Below are 23,408 nucleotides of genomic sequence, written 5' to 3'. Positions count from 1 at the left end.
GCTCAAACTCTGCCCCAAGCCTTGAGAGCCACGGCTGGTCCCAGCTGGAAGAGCTTCCAAAGCAGCTGTTCTCTCCCAGCTCCTGGGTGGGCACAGATGCAGCCCTGCAGGCAGCACTGGAGCCAGGGCCACAAAGGTCCCTTGCTGTCTGCAGCTCACTTGACTGAAGATGCCCCACTGCTGAGGCTCTGCCAAGGACATCCCTCTGTTTTCTTCTCTCGAGGGCTCTGTCAGCCCAGACAGAGAAAACCAATGCTAAGTAACAGAGAGAGCTAAAACTTGGACACATTCCTGTGCACCTCACTCTTGGTACAGCTTGTCTTGCTTGCTTCCCTTGGACTCAGCCAGCAGTGCTATCTCCTGCCTGGGAGTTTTGAGTGTTGTGCAGGGGTGGAGTTCAGGCAGTTCTGAGAGCTCCTCCCCACTCTCTGGAAAGGTCACTGCCTCAATCCAGTGAAATGGAAGAGGAAACAAATGCCCAAAGAGCAGAAATCCCCAAACATGTCCCATCAAATCACAGAGAGACTCATGGGACAGAGCCATGTGGCTGGAGTATGTCTATTGCACTCTGTATTATTAATTTATTGGTGCTAAGTATTTCAGCATGCAACTTCCAGGGTTTCCAGAACTGTCCTAGTGGCTGTGATCACAAATTATTCATCAGTGCCACTTGTTCAAGGAAAGCCTTTCTGAGCAAGCACATCTCTGACATTCTTGCTGTTTGGTTTTTTTTTGTTTTTGGTTGGTTTTTTGTTGTTTTTTTGTTTTTGCATTTCAGCTGCTTCCCTCTAAGTTCCAGAGGGAGAAGTTTGTCAACTCAAAGCAGGAGGCCAGCACTGGGGGGAGTTTTCTGCCCAGAATTGGCCCATGTGTCGACATGAGTGAGACTCGTCCAAAGGTAGCCTTTTCCCGCTCTTTTCCTTTCTGTTTAACATGAAGTTTGAAGAGGGTGAGTGCTTGTGACAGGCTCACCTCCAGCAAAAGACCTCAGTGTCCAGGTCCTGTTGTCATTGCAAACTGCTGGGAGTGGTGGACTGGGAGTCCTGATCTGCACTAAGCCAACACAAATGACCTCTGCTGAAGCTGCTGGGCTGTGCTGGAGTGTAGCTGCCATTGCTAAAACCAGGGGGGGAAGGCTGAGGACGCAAAGGCACCAAATTGCCATTTGCCATTCTCCTGCTGAAGGAGCCACCTCTTGCTTTGGTGTGGTCACCATCAAATGCTTGGGGTCACAGCATTCCCTCCACAGTGGCAGCGTTGGCCTTTGAGGCCGAGGACCTGCAGGAATTACTTCAGCTTTAGCAAAACAAATTGCATTACTGCTTTGGGCTGGAACAATGTGTTGGGACCCTGACGGGCTGTTAGATTTTGCAGGCTGCCAGATGTCCAGGGGACTGGCCCTGGGCAGAAGGGAATGGATGGGCTTTATCTGGATCAGTGCCTACTTAGAGTTGTGTTTAAAGCTGCTTTTCTGGCAGGACTGGCTCAGTAGAAAGCACAGTCCAAAGGGGTAGGTGACCGAGGTGGGCTGTTGAGCAGGAAATTGGCAGCAAGCGACACGGAACACAATCCAGGTTAAGGATTGCCCTGGAGAGGGGCCTTGGGAACACCTCAGGGAAAGGCACAACTAAGGCACAGTGTGCTGCAGCCACTCCCTTCAGCAGACTGTGTCTCCTCATGGAGTCACACACAAGACCTGCTTGTGTCTCGGGTGTAACAACAGTGTGACTGGAGAAGGCAGACAAAGCAGGGCAGAGCCTTCTTAAAGCAATGTCTCTGGTCCAGAAGCATTTGCTGTTGTTGTGTCTTTCCAGACATGCCTCTGCAATGGTATTAAATAAGGTGGCAATAATGACAAGAAAGCACCCATTTAAAGCTAATGGAAAAAGGAGATACCAACTCTACTCTTACCCAAGTCGCTGAGAAAATAATTGAACCTTATCCTCATTCAGCATTGTCATTCACTTGTCTTCTATCCTCATTCACTTGTCTTTTTCCTGACTTCATTTTTGCCTTTACCTGACTTCCTGACTTTATTTTTGCCTTTCCCTCTGTTAGAAAGGCAGTAACTTTTAAATGCAATGAAAGGGGACAAAATCATCAAAGCAAAAGAAAACTGTTTATTAGCAACCACACACAGAGGCGTGTGTCTCCCTGCCCCCGAAAAGGAGCAAACACACCCTCCAAGAAAAAAGCAATCTTTGTATCCCCTTTGTACCCAGCTGGGACAGTCCCTGGCCCCTTTTCCCCGGAGGGGTACTCAAGAACTTCCATTCTCTCTGACCACCAACTTTTCTGTCCCCTCTCCTCTCATCCTCCTTCCTTTTGGTCAGGTCTTCAGCCAGTTGGTGCTGCCAACTCACAGCAACACCCAACACACCAACCTGAACAAATCCAAACTACAAACAACACATAGTACCAACAAATTCCATTCTTTCACTTAAAAACCTTTTGGCTTCAGCCAAATACCACCTCATCTCTCACACCTCCTCTAGTACTGTTCTCTTCTTACTGATGCTTAAGTTCTAGTTCAAAACAGGTATTTGCAGTTGTGTGGGCCTCAGTTTCCCTGTCTCAGAGTAAAGGACATCCCAAAATTGAATCTGATGTAAATTTGTGGGTCTTACTTACTCCATGAGTGCTCAGTCAGTGCTCCAGTGGGCACAGGGCTGTGCTTAAGGAACGTGCTGCCTGGCATTCTGGAGAAGGAAAGCTGGAGAAATCAAAAGAGCAACTTGGCTTGAGCCTGCTCTAAGCTGATCAAGCAGTTCTTGATCAGCTCAGAGCAGAGGTGGGTGAGCCAGAGTTTGCCCAGTGTGTCCTGGGCACACATGCTCACCCAGAGTCTGTGCTTCACTGGGGATCAGTGTAAGGGATCCTTCATGAACTTTCCTCCCAGCAGCTGAACCTCTCCCTGCTCTCTCGCCTCTCCAGCTGTCACCAGCTCCCCCGAAACGGAGCGTGTTTGGGGTTTCCCCACGAGAGCTGGTATTTCAGAACGTCGTTGCTCATGAGGTCTCTGAAATGGTGCTGTCTATCATGAATAAGGACAAGGTAAGTGCTGGCACCTGGAGCTTTAACACTGTGCTGGAAGAGGAGAGTGCTGTCATTCCCCCAGTGTACAGCAAAGCAAGTTCTCTGCTGCAGCACATCCAGAAGAAAATGTCTCAGCACCTTTGTTCTGCAAGTTGTGGAAATCTTCCTGTGCTGGGAACTGTCCCCTGATTTTGGCCATGCATTGATGGTATCTATGCCAAAGGAGTTTCCTGCTCTTGAAAGCTCTGGATTGGTAGGAATGTTGAGCCTGTACAGTTCTTACCTGCTCTCATGCTTTGCCTTGAGCTATACCACATCCTGGGTTTCCTTGGTTAATCTTGGCTCCTGGTAGGAATCTCTGCCTCTCTCAGACTGTTTGGCTCCCTTTGTGCAGCTCACAGTCAGCTCAGGGGCTGAGTCTTCTCCACTTTATGCTGGAATCACTTCTCATTCATGGCATTGGCACTGCAGGAAATGTGTTCTGAAAGAGCCCTGCAATCAGAGTGATGGAGCAGAAGCAGTGGGAGGCCTTTAGGTGCCACTTCAGGCTCCTGCTAAGTTTCATTCAGCTCTGCTCAGCTTTTCCAAAAGCAACACGGTGCTCTGCTTTCCCTTTGAAGAACCACAGCACATCCAACGCTCCTGGAGGTTTTCACCTTCACTTGTGATTGTTTTGCAGTTTCCCAAGAGAGTTGAGAGGGAAAAAGTTGAAAAATGTCACCAGTTGTGTTCCAGTGTAAAGAGGAAAACAGAGACCATTGGAATTTCCGTCAGGGAAACATTTCTCAAATGAGCCTTGTGCCAAGAGTGGGCTGGTGGGAAGAGACAGGAGGGAGTCCAAATCATCTGGTTTAGACTTTCTGAGAGCATTTTGGTGCTCAGGGGTTGATGATATCTGTGTGCTAGAAAATGCATGTGTGCTGTGTCTGTGAATCCCAGAGGGCAGCACCTGGCCTGCTGGCTGCAGGCAGGAATGCCCAGCAGCCCAGCTTGCCTGCACAGGCAGCAAGAAGCCCTGCAGAGCCAAGATTGGCTTTGCATACTGGAACCACAGTGTCACTCAGTGCTGGTCATGTTTCTCCAGGCAGAAAATGCCTTTGAAGCCCAGAGTCAATAGGCACAGCCTGTCTGTGTTTCCATCACTTTTGGCAAGCTGAATGCTCTCATGGTTTTATGATTCCTCCTTGCTGCTTTACTGCCCGTTTAAATTCTCTTTGCCATCTGCTTGTTTTAGGGATTGTCTTGCTGTGTTCCTTCTTTTGCTTTTCAGGTTTACTTTTATTCCCAGGAAGGCCACAGTGGTTTGGTCTCCTCTCTTGCTGCTCTGCCTGCATGACTCTATCTCCACAACGTCCCTACCCAAACCTCATCTGCTAGAAGGGAATTTTTTCCTTCCCCCAGGACAATTTGATGCTTTGCTTTCAGGTAGCACATTCGCCCCTGGAACATGACAACTTCATGGCTGTGTGCAGGCAGAAGCTAGCAGGTTTTTTGGCCTTGTTGAATATGCAGATGACTTGGTTCAGGTGCTCTGTCTCCATCCTGCTGGTGCTGACCTGCTTGGCCCTTCCTTCCCACCAGGCACTGCCTTACTGGCCCTGGCCACAATGCTGGAGCCAGACAGGAGGGATTCAAGCTCAGCCTTGTGAATGATGTGCCTGTGCCTGCACAGCTGAAAGTGCTTTGGAAAAGGGGCCAGGGAGGGATGTCAGCAGGGCACGGACAGGTCTCCTCTCGTTTCCACAAGTGGCAAAATCATCATGTGATGTCTTTGCTGCAGATTGCTCAGATGGTGAAGGTCTCCATGGAGAGCTCACCTTACTTCCAGCTGGCCTGCCCCAGTGATGTGTACCACATCGTGCCACCAGGCGCCTCCGCCCCTGTGCACATCCGCTTCAGCCCCGACGAGAACAAGGTGAGGCTGGAGGAGCCAAAGCACACAATGATCTCCACAGCCATTGTTTTCCCTGCACTCTGCTCCAGCCCATTGCATGCTGTGAGCTGGGCTCCAGGCCCTGGGCAGGCAGCCTGCAGCAGCCAGTCACACCTTGGCACTGCTGGCAGGCACTGCAGCCAGGCCTGACAGGCTCTGCTTCCCCTCCCTGCACATCCCTGAGCATTCCCAAGGGAAGATGCACAGGGAACAGGATGAAAATGACAAAGAGATGTTGACAGATGTTCAGCCATCTCTAGGTCCAGTGGAAGGGGTTTCATTATTATGGAAAACACTCGAGGGACAAAGAGGTCAGGGAGCTTTCCTCCTTCCTGACTGCCAACAGCTTCCCTGCCTGCCCCTGGGCTGGAGCAAAGACGGTGCTTTTTCACCCCCTCTGTTCTGCAGCCTTGCAGCTGTGCTGTCCCAGAGCACAGGTGACCAGGGCACAGCTGCAGGGGCAGGGCAGAGGATGTGCTGTGCCTGTGAGCCCAGCCTGGCACAGGCACACTTGGCTCTGGGTGCCCTTGGTCAGCAGGAGGTTGCTGAGCTGCAGGGGACTTGGACACCTGCCTGAAGGAGCTCTCGTGTAGGGCAGGTACAAGCTGCAGGCAGAGCTGTGGGCCCAGAGCCTGTGGCAGTGGCACTGCTGGGGCTCTGTCTTCATGCCTGTCACTGTGCTTGCTCTGTCAGCTGGCACCCATTCCGTGCCAAAGGTGCTTCTGCATGGAGGTTTGAACGGCAGTGCTGAGGCCCTGGCAAGTCTGATCTCACTGCTGGCATCTGGAGACTTGTTCATCCAGAAGGGTTTAGGACATGGCATGGAAGGGAGGAAGCCTTGCAGGCAAACAAAGAGAGGCCCTTTCCAACAGCATCCTGCAACCTCTTAGCACTGTTCTTCTCCTGACTTGGTTGGAGAGGCAAAGTTAGAGGGGAGTTCTGAGCCAACTGATGTTCCTGCACCAGGCCAGAGGTGCAGGATCTCTTTGGGTGCAGCTGTTTTCTCATCTTCCTCTTGCTGCTTAGAGTCAGTTGAACACTTTGTCCTATTCTCAGACAGTGGGAATATAGAAACCTAAAGAGGAATGTGCTGTGTTCCCTAGCTCCATGTTCCTTAGAAGGAGCTTAGGAATTATTTAATATCATTAAAATTTGTGAGTGAAAATTATGGTGGCCTAGGGCAGTTCTCCATATGACCCAAGTGACACAAGAGCTTAATGCCACTGGGATAGCTTTTGCAAAGGGCACTGGTGCCTTTAAAATGTGACATATTAGAAAAACTCAGTGTTCATTTTAGGGTGGAATAGATAAATTGATGCCCAGTAAATTGATGCCATGGATGAGTTACAGGAAATGGTTTTTCTTCTGCCACGGGGATGGCACTAAATGCCCTGTGCTGAGCCAGTTTCTTTTCCTGCAGGATTATTCCCATGAGCTCACCTGTATCATGGCAAAGGAGAAGATCGTTGTGCCAATTTGGGCCATCGGTGCCCGAGCCATCCTGGACTTCCCTGCCCAGGTGGACTTCTCCGAGTGTCCGGTCAAGCACAGCACCCAGAAGACTCTGCTGGTTCGCAATGTCGGTAACCGGACAGCTCATTACCAGCTGAGCACCCAGAGGTGAGGCAGCTCATCTGTCCCTGTGCAAAGGATATCACCTTTGGGTGAGAGCAGAGTTGGGAAAGAGCAGCAAAGGAACCAGAGCATCAGAGCTGCTGCCCTGCAGCCCTGGCTGGAAGTGAGCAGGATGGATGGCATCTGCTCTTGCTTTCAGTGTTCTTAGCAGGATGCAGCCTTTGAGCTTTCTCTGTCCCAGATTTCCTGGAGGGTGCTGGAACACGTTGGTAGCTGGCTTGCTGAGCACAAGCAGCTTCTGAAATGCTTCCTCACCACTGCCAGCCAAACAGACCCATTCTCTGGGAGGCCCCAGGCACGTGGCTCTCCAGTGGTCCCTGCATCAGATGCCCAACATGAGCTGTGCTGTGGGCAGCTGGTGCAGTTCCTGTTACTAAAGCTGCTCTGATTTCCCTTGTCGCCTCAGAGCATCAGCTGCCTTTTCTGTTCCATGATGAACCTTTGAAAGCCAGTTTACGATTTCAAACAGATGATTTAAATCTCTGAATAAGGCTGTGCCCCCTTTCATTGAGATTTCTTTTTGAATACTCTGAAGTTCCTGTGTTTCTGCTGTTTTTTCTTTTTGGTTTGTGTTAAATGTTTTCCAAAAGATCATGAACTCTTCACTGGGAGCTTTCATGAAGGTCGAGCTCCTCTAATGCCTCTCAATGTACCACATGCCCATAGGTATATGCACAGGTGTATAGGAAATAGGAGATATTTAGGGAATATGTGAAAAGCACTTGGGCTGATTTAGAAGGTAAAAGTACAGAATAATTTCTGCTGGAAATCATCTGAGCAGACACACTGCTCAAAGCAAGACCAGTGTCTGGGGATTGCAAGGTGCCATTGGGAGATCTGGACCTGTCTTTAGATGCCATACAAGAAAACAAACAAACAAATGGACCTAGTTAAAAAGCAGAAGAAAACAACCTATTAAAACCCCCTCCATAGCTTCTCTTTTCTGCCTGTTGGGTGCAATGGTGATTCATTGAAAGGGCAGCTCTAACAGGGTGAGAACTGTCTTAAGGAACAGCTCACAATTAACAGAAAAAAGGCCAAAATTTAGCCTGCCAGCCCCATCTCTTGGCAGTGGTTTTCATTTGGTTCTTACAGTGTCAGGGATGTCTCCTTCACAGCTCTTCTATCTGTGGGCTCAGGGAACAGCTTAGTGATGTTGGCTGAAATGCAGATGACTGCTACAGCAGGAACAGAGGAGTCTAGTGGGTACAGCCCAGGGATGTAGGAGATGCAGGGGCTGATTTGCACTGAGTTTTTCAGTCCTGGAACTGAGTCCTGGACTTGGCTGGATCCTCTTCTCCTGATAATTTGAAAAGAGGAAGATACCTTCTTTCTCAGGCAAGAGAGAAAGAAGTCACCCCTGAAGTCACCCCGAGGAGTGTTATTCCCATCCTGCCATCTGAGGGCAGGAACATGTAACATGGGGCAGCAGTGGGAAGGGAATGGAATGGAATGGAATGGAATGGAATGGAATGGAATGGAATGGAATGGAATGGAATGGAAGGTAGTGCTGAAGTGTGGCCAGGGATTCCCTTAAATGGCAGCTTCTCTGTTCTGGTGGAATTTCTGGCAAAAGAATAAGAAGAAAATCCCGTGCCTTGCCCCCAGCAGGCACTGATCCCCCCGAGCCCCAGCAGGGACCTGCAGCAGTGCTGGCATCAGCCCCGGGGCAGATGCAGGAGCACGTGCACTGATCTGGCTCTGGGGCTGCTGAGGCCTTGTCTTTCCTCCCCTCCCTCCAAAGTCTCACGTCCAGCACATAAACATTGCTGGCCCAAGGCTTCTCCATCAGGCAGTGATGGTCTCACCAGTGGGAATGGGAACAGCTCAGCCCATCATTGCAGCAAGAGGTCCTGAATGAGCTGAACCTGAAGCAAGTGACATCAATCAAGCTCAGCTTGCCAGATGTTCTCTTTATTTCTGTGTGTGATGTAATCATCACCAAACTCCCCAGAACAGACTTTGAAATGACAGATTGACCAGCAGCAAAGCACCCAGGCCAGGAACTTTTGTTTCCTCAGTGGGGCTGGAGAAGAGCACAAAGCACATTTCCCCTGAGCTGTCCCTGAGCATCAAAGCACAGAGTCTTGTGCTTGTCAGGCAAGAGCTCTTTACCTGGTGACCAATCCTGATGGCTCCTGTTAAATCCAAAGTGCACCAACACATTTGCATTAACATTTCCAACACCTCACACAGAGTTTCTCTGCTGGGCCAAGCAACAGTTACCAGCCTGGATAACAAGCCACAGTCCCAGACTGCATTGTTGATAAACACACAGAAACCTCCTGTTCTGCTTCCTTGATGTGCTCCTGCTCATGGTGCTTCATTTAGCTGGCATGGGCTCCTTCAGACTGTAAAGAGCATCCTCCTTTTGGGTTTCCATGTCACTCTATTGCTCTAATCTGCATTTGCACTCTTTCAGAGTTTTGACTGCTCCTTTTCTTAGAGCAGCTTTCATTGAAATGTTGATTAAATGTGCCCTTTTTAGGCTAAATCAGGATATTTTCAAGGCAAAATAAACCAAAGAATCACACTGCAAATTCAACTGTAACTATTCCTTGGTCTTCAAGGAAAAGTTCCTTCTCCCTGTCTGATTCCTAGGCTGTAATATCCCAGGACAGGTAGTGCCCTAACATCTGCATCTGCTGAGATGAGGTTTATAGGCAGCAGGAAAAGAGAAATTCCTGAGGCAGTCAGTGTCAAGTTCTGCATGCAGATAGCTCTGAAGCCTCTCTGTGCTCTTCACAAACCATTCTCTGATGGGATTGCTGGCAGTGGGACCCTTGAGCCTCATTGCAGAGAGCTGGATGCAGAGTATGGGGGAGCTGAGGTCATTTTACCCCCAGGATCTTGTGAGGGCTGGATCTCCTCAGCAGTGGCTCAGTGGCTGTTTCTGAGCCTGTCTGTTCTGTCCTCTGCTGCCTGTGCTTGGTTTGCTCCCTGCTTGCCCAAGGGAGCTGCAGTGCAGCAGGAATCTCCTGGCCAGGTGTCCCCCCAGCCCTGATCCCTCTCTTTGTGTTGCAGTCCTTTCTCCGTGGTGCCGACCGCAGGAACTCTGGGTGCTGGGGACACCATGCAGGTGACAGTGACATTTCATGCGCTGACCAACGGGGAACATTTTGGGTCCCTGTGCTGCAACACAGGTGAGTGCTGGCCCTTGCAGGGCACAGGACAGTTCTCCACATGGCTCCCTGTTGTCCCTCCCCCTGCATTCCCTCCAGAGGTACCTCCCTGTTCAGCTTTAGCCCAAAGAAAACTGAAAACTCCTTGGTGTTCAGGGGCTTGAGAAAGTGGATCCCGTCTAAAGGGTGAAGATTTTTGATTCCTGTTTTGCTGGGAGTTGCTGAGTGGAGGAAGGAGGATCCCTGATTCTCCACTACCATGTGGCTATGCCTGGGTGAAGTTTTATTTGATTCCTGGGCCGTGCTGGATGTGAGGTCTCCATCAGACTCTCTCCAATGCAATGGATTTCTTGCACACCTCTGTCCCATATGCTGCTTCTCCACTGGCTTGTCACACATCCTTTTTCTATGTGGCCCTTACACATAGATGTAGTTTTTGTCTAATAACATTTTCAGGCCCTCAAGTTCCTGTTTGGTGACAAATCAAGACCAATTTTTCCCTGTGCCCATTTCCCAGGCTGTTCATGTTGTTACAAACCTCTCACATCTATCTCCCATTTGATTTCTAGACTGAGGAATCCCATTCAGTCTTAATGTAGAAGCTGCTCTGTACTTATTAATCTTTCTATTGTCCCTTTTTTATTTAATGTGCAATGCGCCAGCTTGGTTTTTGAGATCAGAACAATAGAAAATATTTCAAGAGTGATGTGGCTGTGGGTTTGGACAGGGAGATGATGATGATGATTTTCATGGTGTTCATTTGAGAGTGGTTTGTCATATTGCAGAGCCAGGCTGGTTGTGTTTCCTCACCTGTGTCCCCTCCTGCTGTGCGCTGTCACTTCACTTGTTCCTCTGGGCCTCCTTTTGCTGCCCACCTGCCCCCAGGCATATTTGCTGGTCAGCAACAAGGGACCCAAGGGATCAGGAGAGATGGGAGTCTCGTGGGATGCCCAGGGAGACCCTGGGCCAGGCAGGGCTGAACAGGGCTCCTCACCCTGTCACCTGAAGGACTTGGATGCAGAAATCCCAGTGATCTGAGTGGGTCACCAGAGCACACTGACCAATCCCACTGTCCATCCTGTCACCTTGGGGCCAAAGCTCTACAAACACACTCAGAACTAAGGGGTTTAAGGAGCTGCCCAGGACATCCTCACCACTCTACACACAGAGCTGTCAGGATGTGACAAATGGACTGATCCACAGAACTGCTCATTCAGATAAAAACTGTGACACCTTCTTTTGTGCCCTGGGATTTGTTCTGTTCCTTGTGCTTCCATCAGCCAGTGAGCTGAGCAAAGACTCCCCTTTGCTTTGTTCCAGGTGAAGAGAGTATCCACACAAAGCTCCATGGAGAAGCTGTAGATGTTGATGTTGCGTTGAGCACAAATTCCGTGGAGGCTGGCAAGACCTTCATCACCATGGCATACCAGACAACCATGTTCCTGGAAAACAGGAGTAACATCACAGCCCACTTCCAGTGGAAGGCTTTGCCTTCTGAGGAAGAAGAGAATAAAGAGAAGAGGAGGTTGGTTTGGAAGATGCATTTCAGTGAGATATATGGCCCAAGACTGAAACTAACCTATGGCCTCAGGGGGGTGTTGGTGCTTTTGAATGGTTTAGGCCAAGTAAACCATGCCTGGCACTGGGGTGTGTGTCCCTGGGCTTCAGGAGCTCAGCACTCAGCATTCCAGTTCCATTTCTACTCCAACCAGGAATGGCATTTTGGGAAGGAAAGGTTGGTTGCAATGACTGATTTCCTCAGGTTCTAATTGGGCTCCTGTCTCTCTAATCTTCTTCCTACATGACCTGGCAACATCTCCCCTTCCCAGGGAAGTGCTGCAGTGGGTGCTCTGTGACCTTTATGTGCATCCCCCAAGCAGCTCAGTGGGAGGAAAAGCCAGCTGAGGTGGTCGGTGGATTCTCCCTCAGTTTTGGCAGAGGCTTTGAGCCAGGAGGTTTCTCTGGAGGGATGTTGGCTTTGGAAACCTCTCCTGAGCTTGCAAATGTGGGGTGAAACTCCCTGCTGTGCCAGTGAACAACAAGTTATCCTCTGATCCTTGTGGGACCCTCGTGGCTTGGCTCAGCCTTTGCTGGGGAGCTGCTGCTGCTCCTCCCCAAGTGCTTTGCTCTCCTGCACTCCCACTTCTCTCTGCAAATCTGTGGCTTATTAAATGATCAGCTGGCCTTGTCTCTCCCTGGGGCTGCAGGCAGTGTCGTTTGCTGCACCCATCGGGTGAGGAGTGGCTGGAAAACTTCACGGAGGAGAAAGAAGTAGAGAAGGTGCAGGGCTTTTCTGAAGATCACACTGCCCTCCTGAGAAGCAGGGTCCAGGAGAAGAAGGCAAAGGTGCAAGATGACCCCCTGCTGTTCGCCAGTGACAATTTTTTCATTGAGCCATTGGTAAGTGACACCGGAGAACCTCATTTTCTTCCTCTTCCTCTTCCTCCTCCCAAGCACCCTTCCCCCGGCTGCAGTCACTGGGCAGATCCTCAGCTGGCCCCATGTGCTGGCAGGGAGGACGTGGAGTTTCTGGAGCGGCTGCAGAGCTCCCTGCTCAAAGCATTTGTGCCCTGCAGGCTCAAGGCAGGGCTGGGAGCCTGACACAGCCCAGCTCTGCTGCCAGGCTGGAGCTCAAGGCCCTGTGTGCGTGTCCTTGCAGTGTCACAGGGAGCAGTTCCTGTAGGCAGGGGCTCCCCCCACACGTGGGGCTCAGCAGAGGCTGTTGGAGCACTGCCAGCTCACACACTGACCTGAAGCTTGCAATGGTTCCCTGGCAAAAGGAGGCCAAATTCAGCCCAAGGTTAATGACAGAAATGCCAATCCCCTCCTGTAACCATGCCTTGCACTATTGCTGAGTGTCCCTTCCAGTGTCATCCTTGTGTGAGCCTGGACACAAGGGTGCAAGGTTGAAATGGGCCTTTGGAGTTCTCCTGCACACAGGGACACAAAACCTTTTCCTTTTCTGGTGATGCAAGCAAACTGCCATGTGCTCCCATCAGCCAGAGCCCTGATTCTGAGTACTGGCATTGGGAGAGATGATGAATGCCTGGTGTCTGCACGGAGCAAAATCCCTTCTCATCTTGCAGTAAAGCCCAGAATAATCCCAACCTCTGCTTTCTTTCAAAATAGCTTAACTAATATCTGTAGTTGTCTCTTCTTGGTTACTCCTATGGCCCATCTAAGGCCAAGAGCCACCAGTGCACAGTGGCACTTACATCCCATGGAGCTGACAGCAGCATGATGGGACCAAGAGCTTGTGTCAGAGCAGCAGGAATATTGTGGAGAGTGGCAGCTGATCAGCTGAGCATTGAGAGCTTCCAGCGCTGTGTTGAGCTGGGTTTGGAGGCTTTCCTTGGCTGCTTGTGTTGTTCACTCATCATTGATGCTCAATCAAGGCTTACAGGCCTGTGGTTGGAAACAAGAAATGTGGAGTTTGAAGAGCAATGCTTTGCTGTCTCTTTCTGTTGTAGGAGGGAGAAATTGGGCCGAATTGTTCGGCTGAAATCACGGTGACCTTCAAACCCCTGGAAGCACTGGAGTATCAAAGTGTGGCTTACTGCCATGTCTCAGGTGCAGCTCCTTTGCCCTGCTCCTGTCCCCCTCAGTGAAGCCATGGTGCAAGCCTGAGCCCACTGGGCTCCCATGGAAGTGCTGGCAAGAGTCCCTGGTCAGCAGGGCAGTGCTGGCACATCCCCCCTGGCCCTGCAGCCTCCAGGGAGTCTCCAGTGCAAGGCCAGGGCTCAGAATGCTGGCTCTGCCTTACTGATCCCAGAACAGCCCAGGCAGTGCAGGGAGAGGTTTTCATGCCACGGCTTTGCCAGCATTTCCTCAAAGGCCAGAGAGCTCCAGAGCAGAACAGCTTTAGTGAACAAGCACTAAGCCCCTGCAGGCCCCCGGCCTCCAGGATGGGTCCATTTGCCATGGATCCATCATCAGGTGGAAGGAGCTGAGTTAGAAATGTGCTCCCTGGCCCTGGATCACCTCCCAGTGCCCAGACAGCAGCAGAGCAGAGGTGGCTGAGCCCCACTGAGCACAGGGTGTTTGTAGAAGGAGCACCCTTGGCCAGCAGCTGCTTCTCTGCCTGTGTGGGAGTTGTCCCCTTGCAGCTCTCACTCTGTGGAAACAGAACACAGTGCTGAGTGTCAGAAGGGGAGCACTTGGGCAACAAAGGCCTGTGCTCCTGGCCCAGGTAGTTTGGTAATTGCCAAACTCATCATGAGCTTTTGTGCCTGCACTGAATGGATTTCAAAGCTCCTCTAGGTGCATGGGAAGGAAACCACAGAATCACAGTATGATGAGAGTGGGGTGGACCTTAAAGATCATCTAGTGCCAAGGCCATGGGCAGGGACACCTCCCCCTAGACCAGGTAGCTCCAAGCATGAGTACATCCAGCTCAGAGTCAGGGACTAGCACTGAGGCAGCCTGGAAAATCCAGTGTGACAGAGGGAATGATTGTACTGCAATGGACATCTCTCCCCAGGCCGTGAGATCAGGCTGCCCCTGTGCCTCAGAGGGAAAGGCCAAGGACCCCTGGTTGAACTCAGCTCTCCTACGCTGAACCTTGGGAATGTTTTTGTCTACACCCCCTATGTCTATGAGGTGAGCAGCAGGGCTTGGGATGGATCCTGATGGCTCCTGAGGCAGCAGCAAGCCTGGTGGAGCTGTGGAATTGCTGCCAACCTGGGCAGCTGTGAGCAGGGAATATTTGATGTACTGCTCAAACCTGGGGGGTCAGAAACGTGTGTCTGTTGTTCCTGAAGCCCCAGTCCCTGCTTTTGGGCAGCCTTCCTTAGGGATCAGCTGGGAGGCTTCCTGCAAAACAACCCCTTGCCACATGAAACCAACACTGGGTCAAAAAGCTGCATGTTCAGAGGCTTTTGTGGCAGTGCCAGACACAAGGCACCTTTGGACTGGGCTCTGCAGAAGCAGCTGCAACAAACTGGCTGCCTTTGAGCTTCAGCCCACTGCAAACAGCTTCCAGTCAAGTGTCCCTGCTTATTGCTGAAGTCACAGGAAATCCATCCAGCCTCCTGGCTCAGTGCTGGCCATTGCAAAGGGCTTGGGAGTTCTCTCCCTTGCTGACCAGTCCCTCACCACACTTCAGCCTTGGTGCATCTCTGGCTCTGGAAGGAGAAAAGTGTTCCTGGGAATAAAGCAAAGGATTTTTCTACCTATTTGCCTCCCCCCCAACAGTGTCAAGTTTGCAAAAAATTCATGAGGGAGCAACTGAAAGAGGTAGAAAATGAGGCACTACATCATGCCAGACACTTTCAAAAGTGCGGCTGGGGAAGGGAAAGACACGCTGAGTTTTCTTACCAAAGGATGGTGCTGTCTGTACATTTTGATGCTGATGCCTCATTCTCAATGAATTGTTTCCATGGTATGGGAAAGGTGAATGAGTAGATGGTGCTGTTGGAGCTGTGCTCACTGGGGCAGCAGCAGCTCTGGGGTGATTCACTCCACAGCTGCAATCACCCCACTCAGGGCTCTCAGGGCCAGCTCCCCATGAGCTTGGTGATGCTGAGCAGAGGTGCACTGCTCTGTGTCCATGGGATAAGCCCAGGGTGACTGCAGGTCTGTGGAGTTGCCACTGCTCTGCATGAAAACCCAAAGGCAGAACTTGTCCTGTTGTATCTTTTGACTTCTGCCATTCAGCAGCACAAAGCATCTTCTGCCTTTGCTGGGTGTTCATTGCATCATTAGACAATAACTCACAAGAAGGGAAGGTTCCACCTGTATTTCTATTTTGCTTTCTTGCTTCTGCAGGTGGAACTGATTAACAAAGGAGCTCTTGATGCTCCCTTCACCTATATCCCTTCAACCACAAATGTGGACTTCTGCTTCACGGTTGAGCCTGAGCAGGGCATGATTGCACCAGGTGGGACCCAGACTGTTCAGATCTCCTTCCATACCACCGTGCTGGGGAGCTTTGAGGAAAAATTCCAGTTCAGTGTGGCTGGATCTCCTACACCTGTGATCCTGACCATCAGGTAAGGACTCTGGGAGCTTGGTGGGCACATCTGTAGCTGTCTCTGGGACATCCCCCACCTACCTCATTTTGGGGTTGAGCAGAGAAAAAAGGTGATGCCTGAGGTCTTAATCTCTGCTGTGATCCTGGCATTGCCTTAGTGTCAGGATGCCTCCTGCCCTGTGTGGTACCCAGGAGCTGCAATGACTCCTCCCTGCAGGGATCTCCCTCTGCCTTGGGCCATGGCAGGCAGTGGGATGGAGCAGCTCTGGGCAGCAGCTGCTCTGGGATGTCCCACCTGAACACCCAGCAAGGCCCCCAGGGCTTTGCAGATGGGCCAGCCTGGGGGATTCTGCCCCAGCAGCAGTGTTTTTAAAAACTTCCATTAATAATCCATCCCAAATGGGCAGCAGCAGCCTCAGCTCCCCTCTCATGGCCATGCTGTGGGGGACAAGCTGTGCTCCCAGCTCCTGTGCACAGAGTGCTCTGGTGCCTCCTTTGCACAGCCAGCAAAGGGCTGATGTGGGAGTCAGGAACTGTGCAGCAGGAACTGTGCCAAGGACTGGGGTACCATCCCATGGGCTGGTGCCATGGCAGGAGACAATCCTGGCCCAGCCAAAGGGAGAAGGGCTGATCACAGGGGAGGCAGAGCTCAGTCCTCAGCACCACAGCAGCGTGAGGCCTTGTCCCTGCCAGCCTGAGCCATGTGCTGCTGGGATAATGCAGTGGAAGCAGGAGAGCTGATGCTGGCTGCTCTGCAGCTTTGGAGCTGGGCTCCTGCTGTTGGGGGGCACTGGCTCAAGGCAGTAAAGAAATGAAAGCAATCTGCACTTGATTGTACCAATAAGATAAGGGAGATGGATAAAAAGGAACAAGGAAGTTATTATTTGGCAAGAGAAAAGTGGTGAGTAGGTCTGCCCATAGTGGAGAAACAATTATGCTGGCTTTGTTTTTGGAGGAAAAGTGCTGCTTTTTTAGTTTGGAAATCAAGAGGGAACATTTCACCAGTCCTTTCCTCTAGGATTCACCTGTCCCCTGGGTAGAACTGTTGCTGCTCTTTTCAGAGGATGTTTGGGGCTCCCCTGGATTCATGTCTCAGAACTGTGTCTGTAATGATTGTGTGGGTCAAACTCTCCTGAGAAAGCTCCTCCACGGGAACAGCAGTTCCAGCTAAGAAGGAGCAAAGCAGGGCACCTGTGGCTGGAAAGGCTGGTTACAGAAGTTTGTGGGGACACCTTGATGTCCATCCCATTGCAGCTGGGGAAACTGAGGCACGGAGCCCTGTCTGGGTGTGTGTTCAGGGTCCTTCATGGGACCCCCAGCATCCCAGGGGCTTCTCCTGCCTGCCCATCAGTGGCTGTTGGCTGCTGGCCACTTGGCTTGAGCTGCCCCCTGTGCACAGGGCCCTGTGCTGAGCACACGGTGCTGTGTTGGTTGGAAACCCAGGGTGCCCTGAGCCCAGGTTTTGTGCCCCGAGCCACGACAGCCGGACCTTTGCAATGCCTTTAACCGAGCCCTTTCCTGCTCTGTCCTCGGCCTCCAGGGGCAGCGTCACTGGACCGAATTTACACTTCGACCTCCCTGAGCTCGACTTCGGGGACATCTCCTTTGGTGAGTGTTGCCTGGGCTGGGACACAGCGTCAGGGATCTGTGCCTTCCAACAGAAAAGCATCCCTCACTCCTGGTCTGCCCCAGCAGCCTCTTCAGGCTGTGAACTGCAGGGCTGCTGCTGCTGCTGCCTCAGGGGGCATTTTGCCATTGTGAGATCAAATAGAACCAAGGAATAGAAAGGCAGTATTTTCTAGTGTCTCTGTCCTGCTTTAAAAGACAGATCCCCACCATGTGTGGCGGTATCTCTGGCTTTGCAGGATGGAAAGCAAATCTCAGAGCCAAAGTGGGGATCCCCTTGCAGGTACAATCACAGTGAGCAGCATGGCTGTGATGTCCCCGTTTGTTGGGTGAGGTGGGACATGGTTCCTAATTGCTAATCTCAAACCAAGGCTGGGGTTTGCCCCCAGTTGAGTGGACTCTGAGCTGTCATGTGCTCAGTCTGTTTGGGCCTAACCAAGAGATGCTTTAAGGGTCCTGCAGAGAGAAACTGCATTAAGGTGCATCACATTCTAGTTCCTGATTCCATCCTCATTTCCTTTTGCTGTAGCTTCTTCTCAATGACAACTCACTGTTTATGTATCGTGAAAACAGTGGGAATGTTGGCAGACTTACCAGGGAATTTGACAGCTTGAATTCTCAGAGTAAATGCTGGGTCTGGGTGCACACTCATCACTGAGAGATAACTGGTGCTGGTTTGGGGCAGGGGAGGGAGCTCCTTCCCCTCCCAAAGAGAGAAGCTTGCAGTGTTCAGCAGGGCTAGGAGTGGGCATTTTCAAGGCTGCAGTCTGGAATCAGTGTCAAAGGGAACTCAGTGATGATTAATTCCTCATGCAGCTTCTCGGTGAGCTGTAGTTCAGAAAATAAAGAGCTAAACTCCAATCTCACTTTTATCCTGGCAGGATATTCCCACCAGGATCATGCCATAATGGGTGCCTGAATGGATATTTGTGTCCTTTCCTAGGCTTTCCCTATACCCAGAGATGTCGCCTCACCAACTGCTCCATGGTGCCCGTGACATTCAAGCTCCGCATGTCGGACGATGGCACGCAGCCGGCTGTTGACAGCCTTGATCAAATCCGCAAAGAAGGTGACCCATCCTGGAGGAAGGGAATTCATTTCTATGTGGAGCCAAGGGAGTTCACAATGAATCCCAGCCAAGGAACCATCCTCCCCCAGGGACACCAGGACATTGAGGTATGGGAAGAATCCAGCCGTAGATGCTTCAGCACCAGGGCTGAAGCTTCACTGGAGTGTGGGAGGGCTTTAGCTCTGGTGCCAGCTTTGAGCATCGTGGCAGTGAGAGATCTGCACTGCTGGGAGGCCTCTGCTAGCTGGCTTACCCGGGATGTTCCTCAAGGAGCACTGGTTTGTTTCCAAAATCCTACACTGAGATCAATACCATATGGTCAAGTGCTGAAGCCATTCTTTTGCTTTTGAGAGCAATTTCTTTGATTGCAAGTGGGCAGAGCAAGGATGAAGGCAGAAGGTGGCTGTCAGAGAGATGTCATTGTATAAAGCAGTTAGCTTTTCTTCTTGGTCTCATTTTCCCTCTCCTGAGGAGCAGAAAAATTTGTGTTCACTGCAGGGATCTCCAGTGTAGACAAGAACCTCTGCAGCCATGTGTTGCGGTTCAAATTGATTTTATCGATTCCTTGTTCTGTTGTACACCCATGTTCTCCCTGAGTTGGCTCACGCCTGTGTTTTACCCTCCCTCAATGCTGTCCCTCATGCCGTTCCCTGCCCCTTGTTCCAGCTCTTTTCCCTGCCTGTCTAGGCAACCCAGCCCCTTTTGTTCCCAAACCTTCTTTGCCACTTTAACCTCGGGCCAATCCCTGATTGCAATACCCCTTTGGAATTCCCCTATTCTTGGAGACCCCATTGGCCATGTGACCCATCCTCTTTACCCTCCTACCCCCAGTGGTCCCAGACACTTGATGTAATCCCCTCACTCCTCCCCTGAGGATTCCCTATTGATTTGCTGTTTGTATCCACCCTCTGATTTGTATTTTTACAAAAGCCCTTGCACAGGAGTGTCCAGGGCTCTTGTGCCTCTGATTCCTTTATTTGGAATAAACCCTTCCTTGTGGAACTTCAAGACAGAGAGCCTCCTCCTTTCTCCTCTGCCTGGTCCCTGTGGTGGCTTGTCTCTTGCGCTGTACAGCAAGTGGCTCTGAGGGCTCTGCCTCTGGTAAATGCCCACCCTGGGGCAGCTCCCCACTCCTGGCGTGGTGCCGGAGTTCTAAGAGCCAGCCCGGGCTCTGGGTACCATGGCAGCCATGAACTGCCCAGCACCTGCTGGGCCACACTTTGCCCTCAGCCTTCTGCTGTAAAGCTGAACTCATTGTGTTCAAGTCAGATTTCCACTGCATTTATGTCATTGTAGTCAGATGAGAAATTGGCCCCTTAATTTGAATACAGTGGTGTGTAGAGCTTTAGTCTAATGTTTTAATGAAGCTGACCGATGCTGTGATAGCAAGGTGTGTTTAACAAATCTGCTATTGCCAGAAGGCTTTTGTTACTCTGAGACTGTGCTCTACACATGGACCAGCAGAAGAATTAAAGCCAAATCCTTCCTCAAGAACTGGAGGATGTCACATGTGGGTAATGAGCTTTTGTAAGGAAGAATTTACTGTTCTTTTTTCTACCAGGTGACCCTGTGTTCCAACACCGTGATGGAATTCTACAGGAGATTGCTGGTGGACCTGGAGGGTTTTGGTGAGGGAGTGGCATCAGTGGTCATCACAGCCAGGTACCAGCCCTTCCTGGCCTCCCCCAGGCACTGCCTTGCACAGGCTTTGCTGGCTGCAGCTGCCAAGGAGAAGAGCTGCTTAATGGCCTCATGTTGTGCCAGCTGGACATGAGAACAGCAGTGCTTGGACAGCAGCCTGTGGTGAAAAGCACCCCTGCTCACAGCCCAGCACAGTCCTGGCCCTTTTCTAAAGGGACCAGGAATGGTATCATTGATTGGCCTGGGTTTTGGTGCTTGAGGTGGAACAAATTTCCCGAGGGCCTCCTCTCCTTCTTCCTGCAAGAGATGGAGTTGTGCTGGTTGTGACCACCCTGCATTGGTTTGGGACACACCAGGCAGCCTGCTGAGAGTCAGGGTCTGGTTCTGTTCATGAGGGCACATGACAGGGGAAAGTGGCTCCCAGCAAGAGTGGGGAGGGCAAGGTCTTATGAGGGGAAAGCAGCCTTGATGTGGCAGGTCAGCTCCAGTTTTTCTCCTTCCCTGTGCTTCCCATTTTGAGCTTTAATGTTGTCAGAGTTGAGCCCAAAAGTCGTTGTTGCTGCAGCAGAATTCCACCCTGCTGTGCTGCTGTGGGTGTCAGTGTGATGCCAGAGGGATGCAGCTCCCTGGCGCTGTTCCCTGTCCCAGGCAGAGCCATGCAGGCAGTGCCTGGGCTGCCATTCTGTAAAGCAGGTGGAGCTGGGGCCAGGCAGGGCCTGGAGCTGTGCAGTGAAGGAGCCAGGGAGCTGCAGGGCCTGGGAGGGGGTGATCAGCCCCTCTGTGGGGCAGCTGCTGTCTCGTGCCCTCCAAGGCTGGGGCCAGCAGCTGAGTTCTCAGGCAGGGCAACAGCACCATGGCAGAGAAGGGAGTCATTTTTATAAGACACTAGGGTTGTGTGTTCCTTGAGCCTTAGTGAGCCCTGATCCTTGTTGGGATGGCTCCCCCAGAGCTCGTGGCTCACTGGGACTGTTCCAGGAGTCCTTGCAAGCCTTCTTGGGTAAAGGAGGGGCTGAGGCAGCTGTGGGGCAAAGTGCTCTGCCTGGGGCACTGGGCAGCCTCTGGGTGCTGCCTCTCAGGGTTTGCCCCTCCTTGACAAGACGTGTTGGAGTGGGAAGAGGTAGAAGGCAATTTATCACTGTAGGGCTGTTCAATGTGCATTTGACAGTGACCAATGTGTTCTGCTCCATTGCACAATCTTTGGGGGTAAATGTTCTCCATTCTCTCAGTATCTCTGATTGCCCTGGGGTCATCTCTGTGCCCAGATGTCTCGTTCCTGAGCTCCAAGTGTCCTCCCCAGTCCTGCTGTACGATGAGTGCCACCTGAAGGTGCCGTATGAGAGGAAGATCCTCATTAGGAATCCCAGCCACCTTCCTGGCTGCTACGGGCTCATTCCCCAGGTTTGGCATCACATCCACCTCCTTCTGTCAAATATTACTGAGGAGATTATTAGGGGAAAAAAGGGTTTGGATAAGAACTTGCTGGTTTCTATTCAGTCTTATAGATCTGCTGAGAGCAGGATCCTACCCGACTGTAAACTTTAGGAGGCAGTTGAAGCTCCTGAGGAAACAGTTGATGTTCTGGTCTTCAGGGTGTTTTCATGTGGGAGATCTTAGAGGGTTGTGAAAAGCTGCTGCATCCACAGACACCAATGCCTGTGCTGGCAGCCTCCTTGCAGGTTCCCCTGGGAGTGCTAAGCCTACAATTCTTGCATCTTGTGTGTGCCTTTTACCTTTGTGCTGGGGAGTTTGAAACGTGTGTGTAAGTTGCTGTTGCGGTGGATGTTAAGGAGTCTAAAGTTTCTTCAGAGGTGCCTCTGAAGTTGCATTTCATTCTGTCCCTTCCAGAAACGCAAGGAGGACTCTGCTGTGCTCTACTCCAGCCCCAAGCCCTGTGGGATTGTGCAGCCCCAGAGCACAGCAGAGATCCCAGTTGTGGTGGAAGTGCAGGCCCTGGGCACTCATCGCACCAACGTTGTCATCGGCGTGTTCGGGGATGAGAGAAACCCACTGGTGAGGGCAAGGGGAGATGTGAGCCTGTGTGCAGCTGCTCCTGGCAGGGTGCACAGGGACAGGGATTCTGCTGGGGAAAACAGGCCCAGGCTGCTGGGGAGAAGGACAGGAGGGATGGGGGGCACAAACAGCTCCTGCCTTAGAGGTGGCAATCTCAGGGTCTGACACAGAATGGAGCTCGGCTGAGCTGGAATCCAGGGGCATTTGAGTTCATTCTTCTTTCAAATGCTGTTAACTTTGGAAACATCTGTTTGAAAATGTCATCTCTCTGAGCACAAAAGAGGACGTCAGAAGACTTCTGGGAACCTTGAGCTTCCTGTAAAAGAAAGGAAAGCTGGCATTTGAAGGGTGGTTGCAAGGATTGAAACTTCTATTAAAACATATGGAAATGGCAATGCCAAATTCCCTGGATGGCACCAGACATCGGAACCTGGGCCATTGTGGCACTGCCTGTAAATCAGTGAACAGGAAGGACAGGCAATGCAGGCTGCGCCAGGGAGCCTGAAGTTTGACAAAACAGTTGCTTTCAACTATCAGGCTGCTTCCCTTAAAGAGGAGGGTTTCTCCCCACCAGAAGGACCAGTTGTTTAACTGTCAGCCTTGTCTTAACTAGAGATTTCTTGTAAAGGTAAAAGCTTTGGGCCAATAATTTTTAGTTGGAAAGGTTCTCTTACCTTAATCCTTTTTGATTTGGAGGTGAACATGTAATTTTCTTTTTCCCCAAAAGCCCAGCATTTCAGCTGGAGAGTGGTAGCTGTCCCTAAAGAAATAACTTGAGCAAGGTTGAGCTGTTGAAGGTTTTTTAGGTTTCCCTGTTGTGGTTTGTTTTGTGTTTTTTTTTATTTTAAATCTTTCTTGCTTGCTTCCTGGAACAGAGAGCACAACTACGGAGCTCAGGACAGCTGGCAGAAATCTCCCCAAGCCCAAGGCTGGCAGAGCTTGGCAGGATCCCAGCACCACAGCCTGTGTATGTATGGATGGATGGATGGATGGGGAATGCGACCTGAGTCACCTGGGAGTGTTGGGAAATGTCAACCAACCCCCCAGCAGTGTCAGGGGAACATTCCTGATAAATCCCTGGTGGAGCTGCAGAGTTTCTGGCCTTGGGCACTGGGGGGGCTCTGCTGGCTGGGCACTGGCTGGGTCTGCCCCTCGGTGCCTCAGATCTCACCTTTTTGCTGCCTTCTCTGTCTTTCCCTCTCCCACTGTGCTTTCTGCATCCCCACCAGGTGTTCATGCCTGTCCTCTGTAGTTGCTCAATGCAAGCAGTTGCAGCTGCTGCAGCACCTCAGGGTCATCCCTGGGCTGCCTTTAGAACCGACCTGCTCCAGCCTGGATTGGGAAGGGCTGGATCAAACCATTTCT

The 23,408-nt window shown here is 51.3% G+C and overlaps 1 protein-coding gene across 1 annotated transcript; it reads left to right on the top strand.

Annotated features, from left to right (window-relative positions):
• The first annotated feature begins 877 nt into the window (after nucleotides 1-877).
• LOC139604483 (hydrocephalus-inducing protein-like) lies at nucleotides 878-22,634 on the top strand. The gene is made up of 16 exons (XM_071455637.1): nucleotides 878-898; nucleotides 2,935-3,054; nucleotides 4,817-4,951; nucleotides 6,390-6,589; nucleotides 9,629-9,747; nucleotides 11,047-11,251; nucleotides 11,934-12,126; nucleotides 13,197-13,296; nucleotides 14,207-14,325; nucleotides 15,493-15,716; nucleotides 17,238-17,305; nucleotides 18,267-18,499; nucleotides 19,954-20,054; nucleotides 21,296-21,431; nucleotides 21,879-22,043; nucleotides 22,581-22,634. Exons 1-16 carry the CDS (start codon nucleotides 878-880, stop codon nucleotides 22,632-22,634), a joined length of 2,193 nt encoding a protein of 730 aa, XP_071311738.1.
• The last annotated feature ends 774 nt before the right edge of the window (nucleotides 22,635-23,408 follow it).

This window comes from Agelaius tricolor, unplaced genomic scaffold (genome assembly GCF_023055355.1).
Source record: "Agelaius tricolor isolate 1412-34295 unplaced genomic scaffold, bAgeTri1.0.p SCAF_51, whole genome shotgun sequence".
NCBI lineage: Eukaryota > Metazoa > Chordata > Aves > Passeriformes > Icteridae > Agelaius > Agelaius tricolor.
The sequence above is the reverse complement of the archived record's forward strand: the minus strand, read 5'-3'. Positions and strand labels throughout refer to the sequence as shown.

Bases quoted from the DNA above. Each gene is read 5' to 3' on its own strand.
- LOC139604483 (XM_071455637.1), top strand. From the start codon at position 878: ATGAGTGAGACTCGTCCAAAG. The intron at 3,055-4,816 runs GTAAGTGCTGGC...TCTTTGCTGCAG, and splicing joins CTATCATGAATAAGGACAAG to ATTGCTCAGATGGTGAAGGT. The intron at 12,127-13,196 runs GTAAGTGACACC...TTTCTGTTGTAG, and splicing joins ATTTTTTCATTGAGCCATTG to GAGGGAGAAATTGGGCCGAA.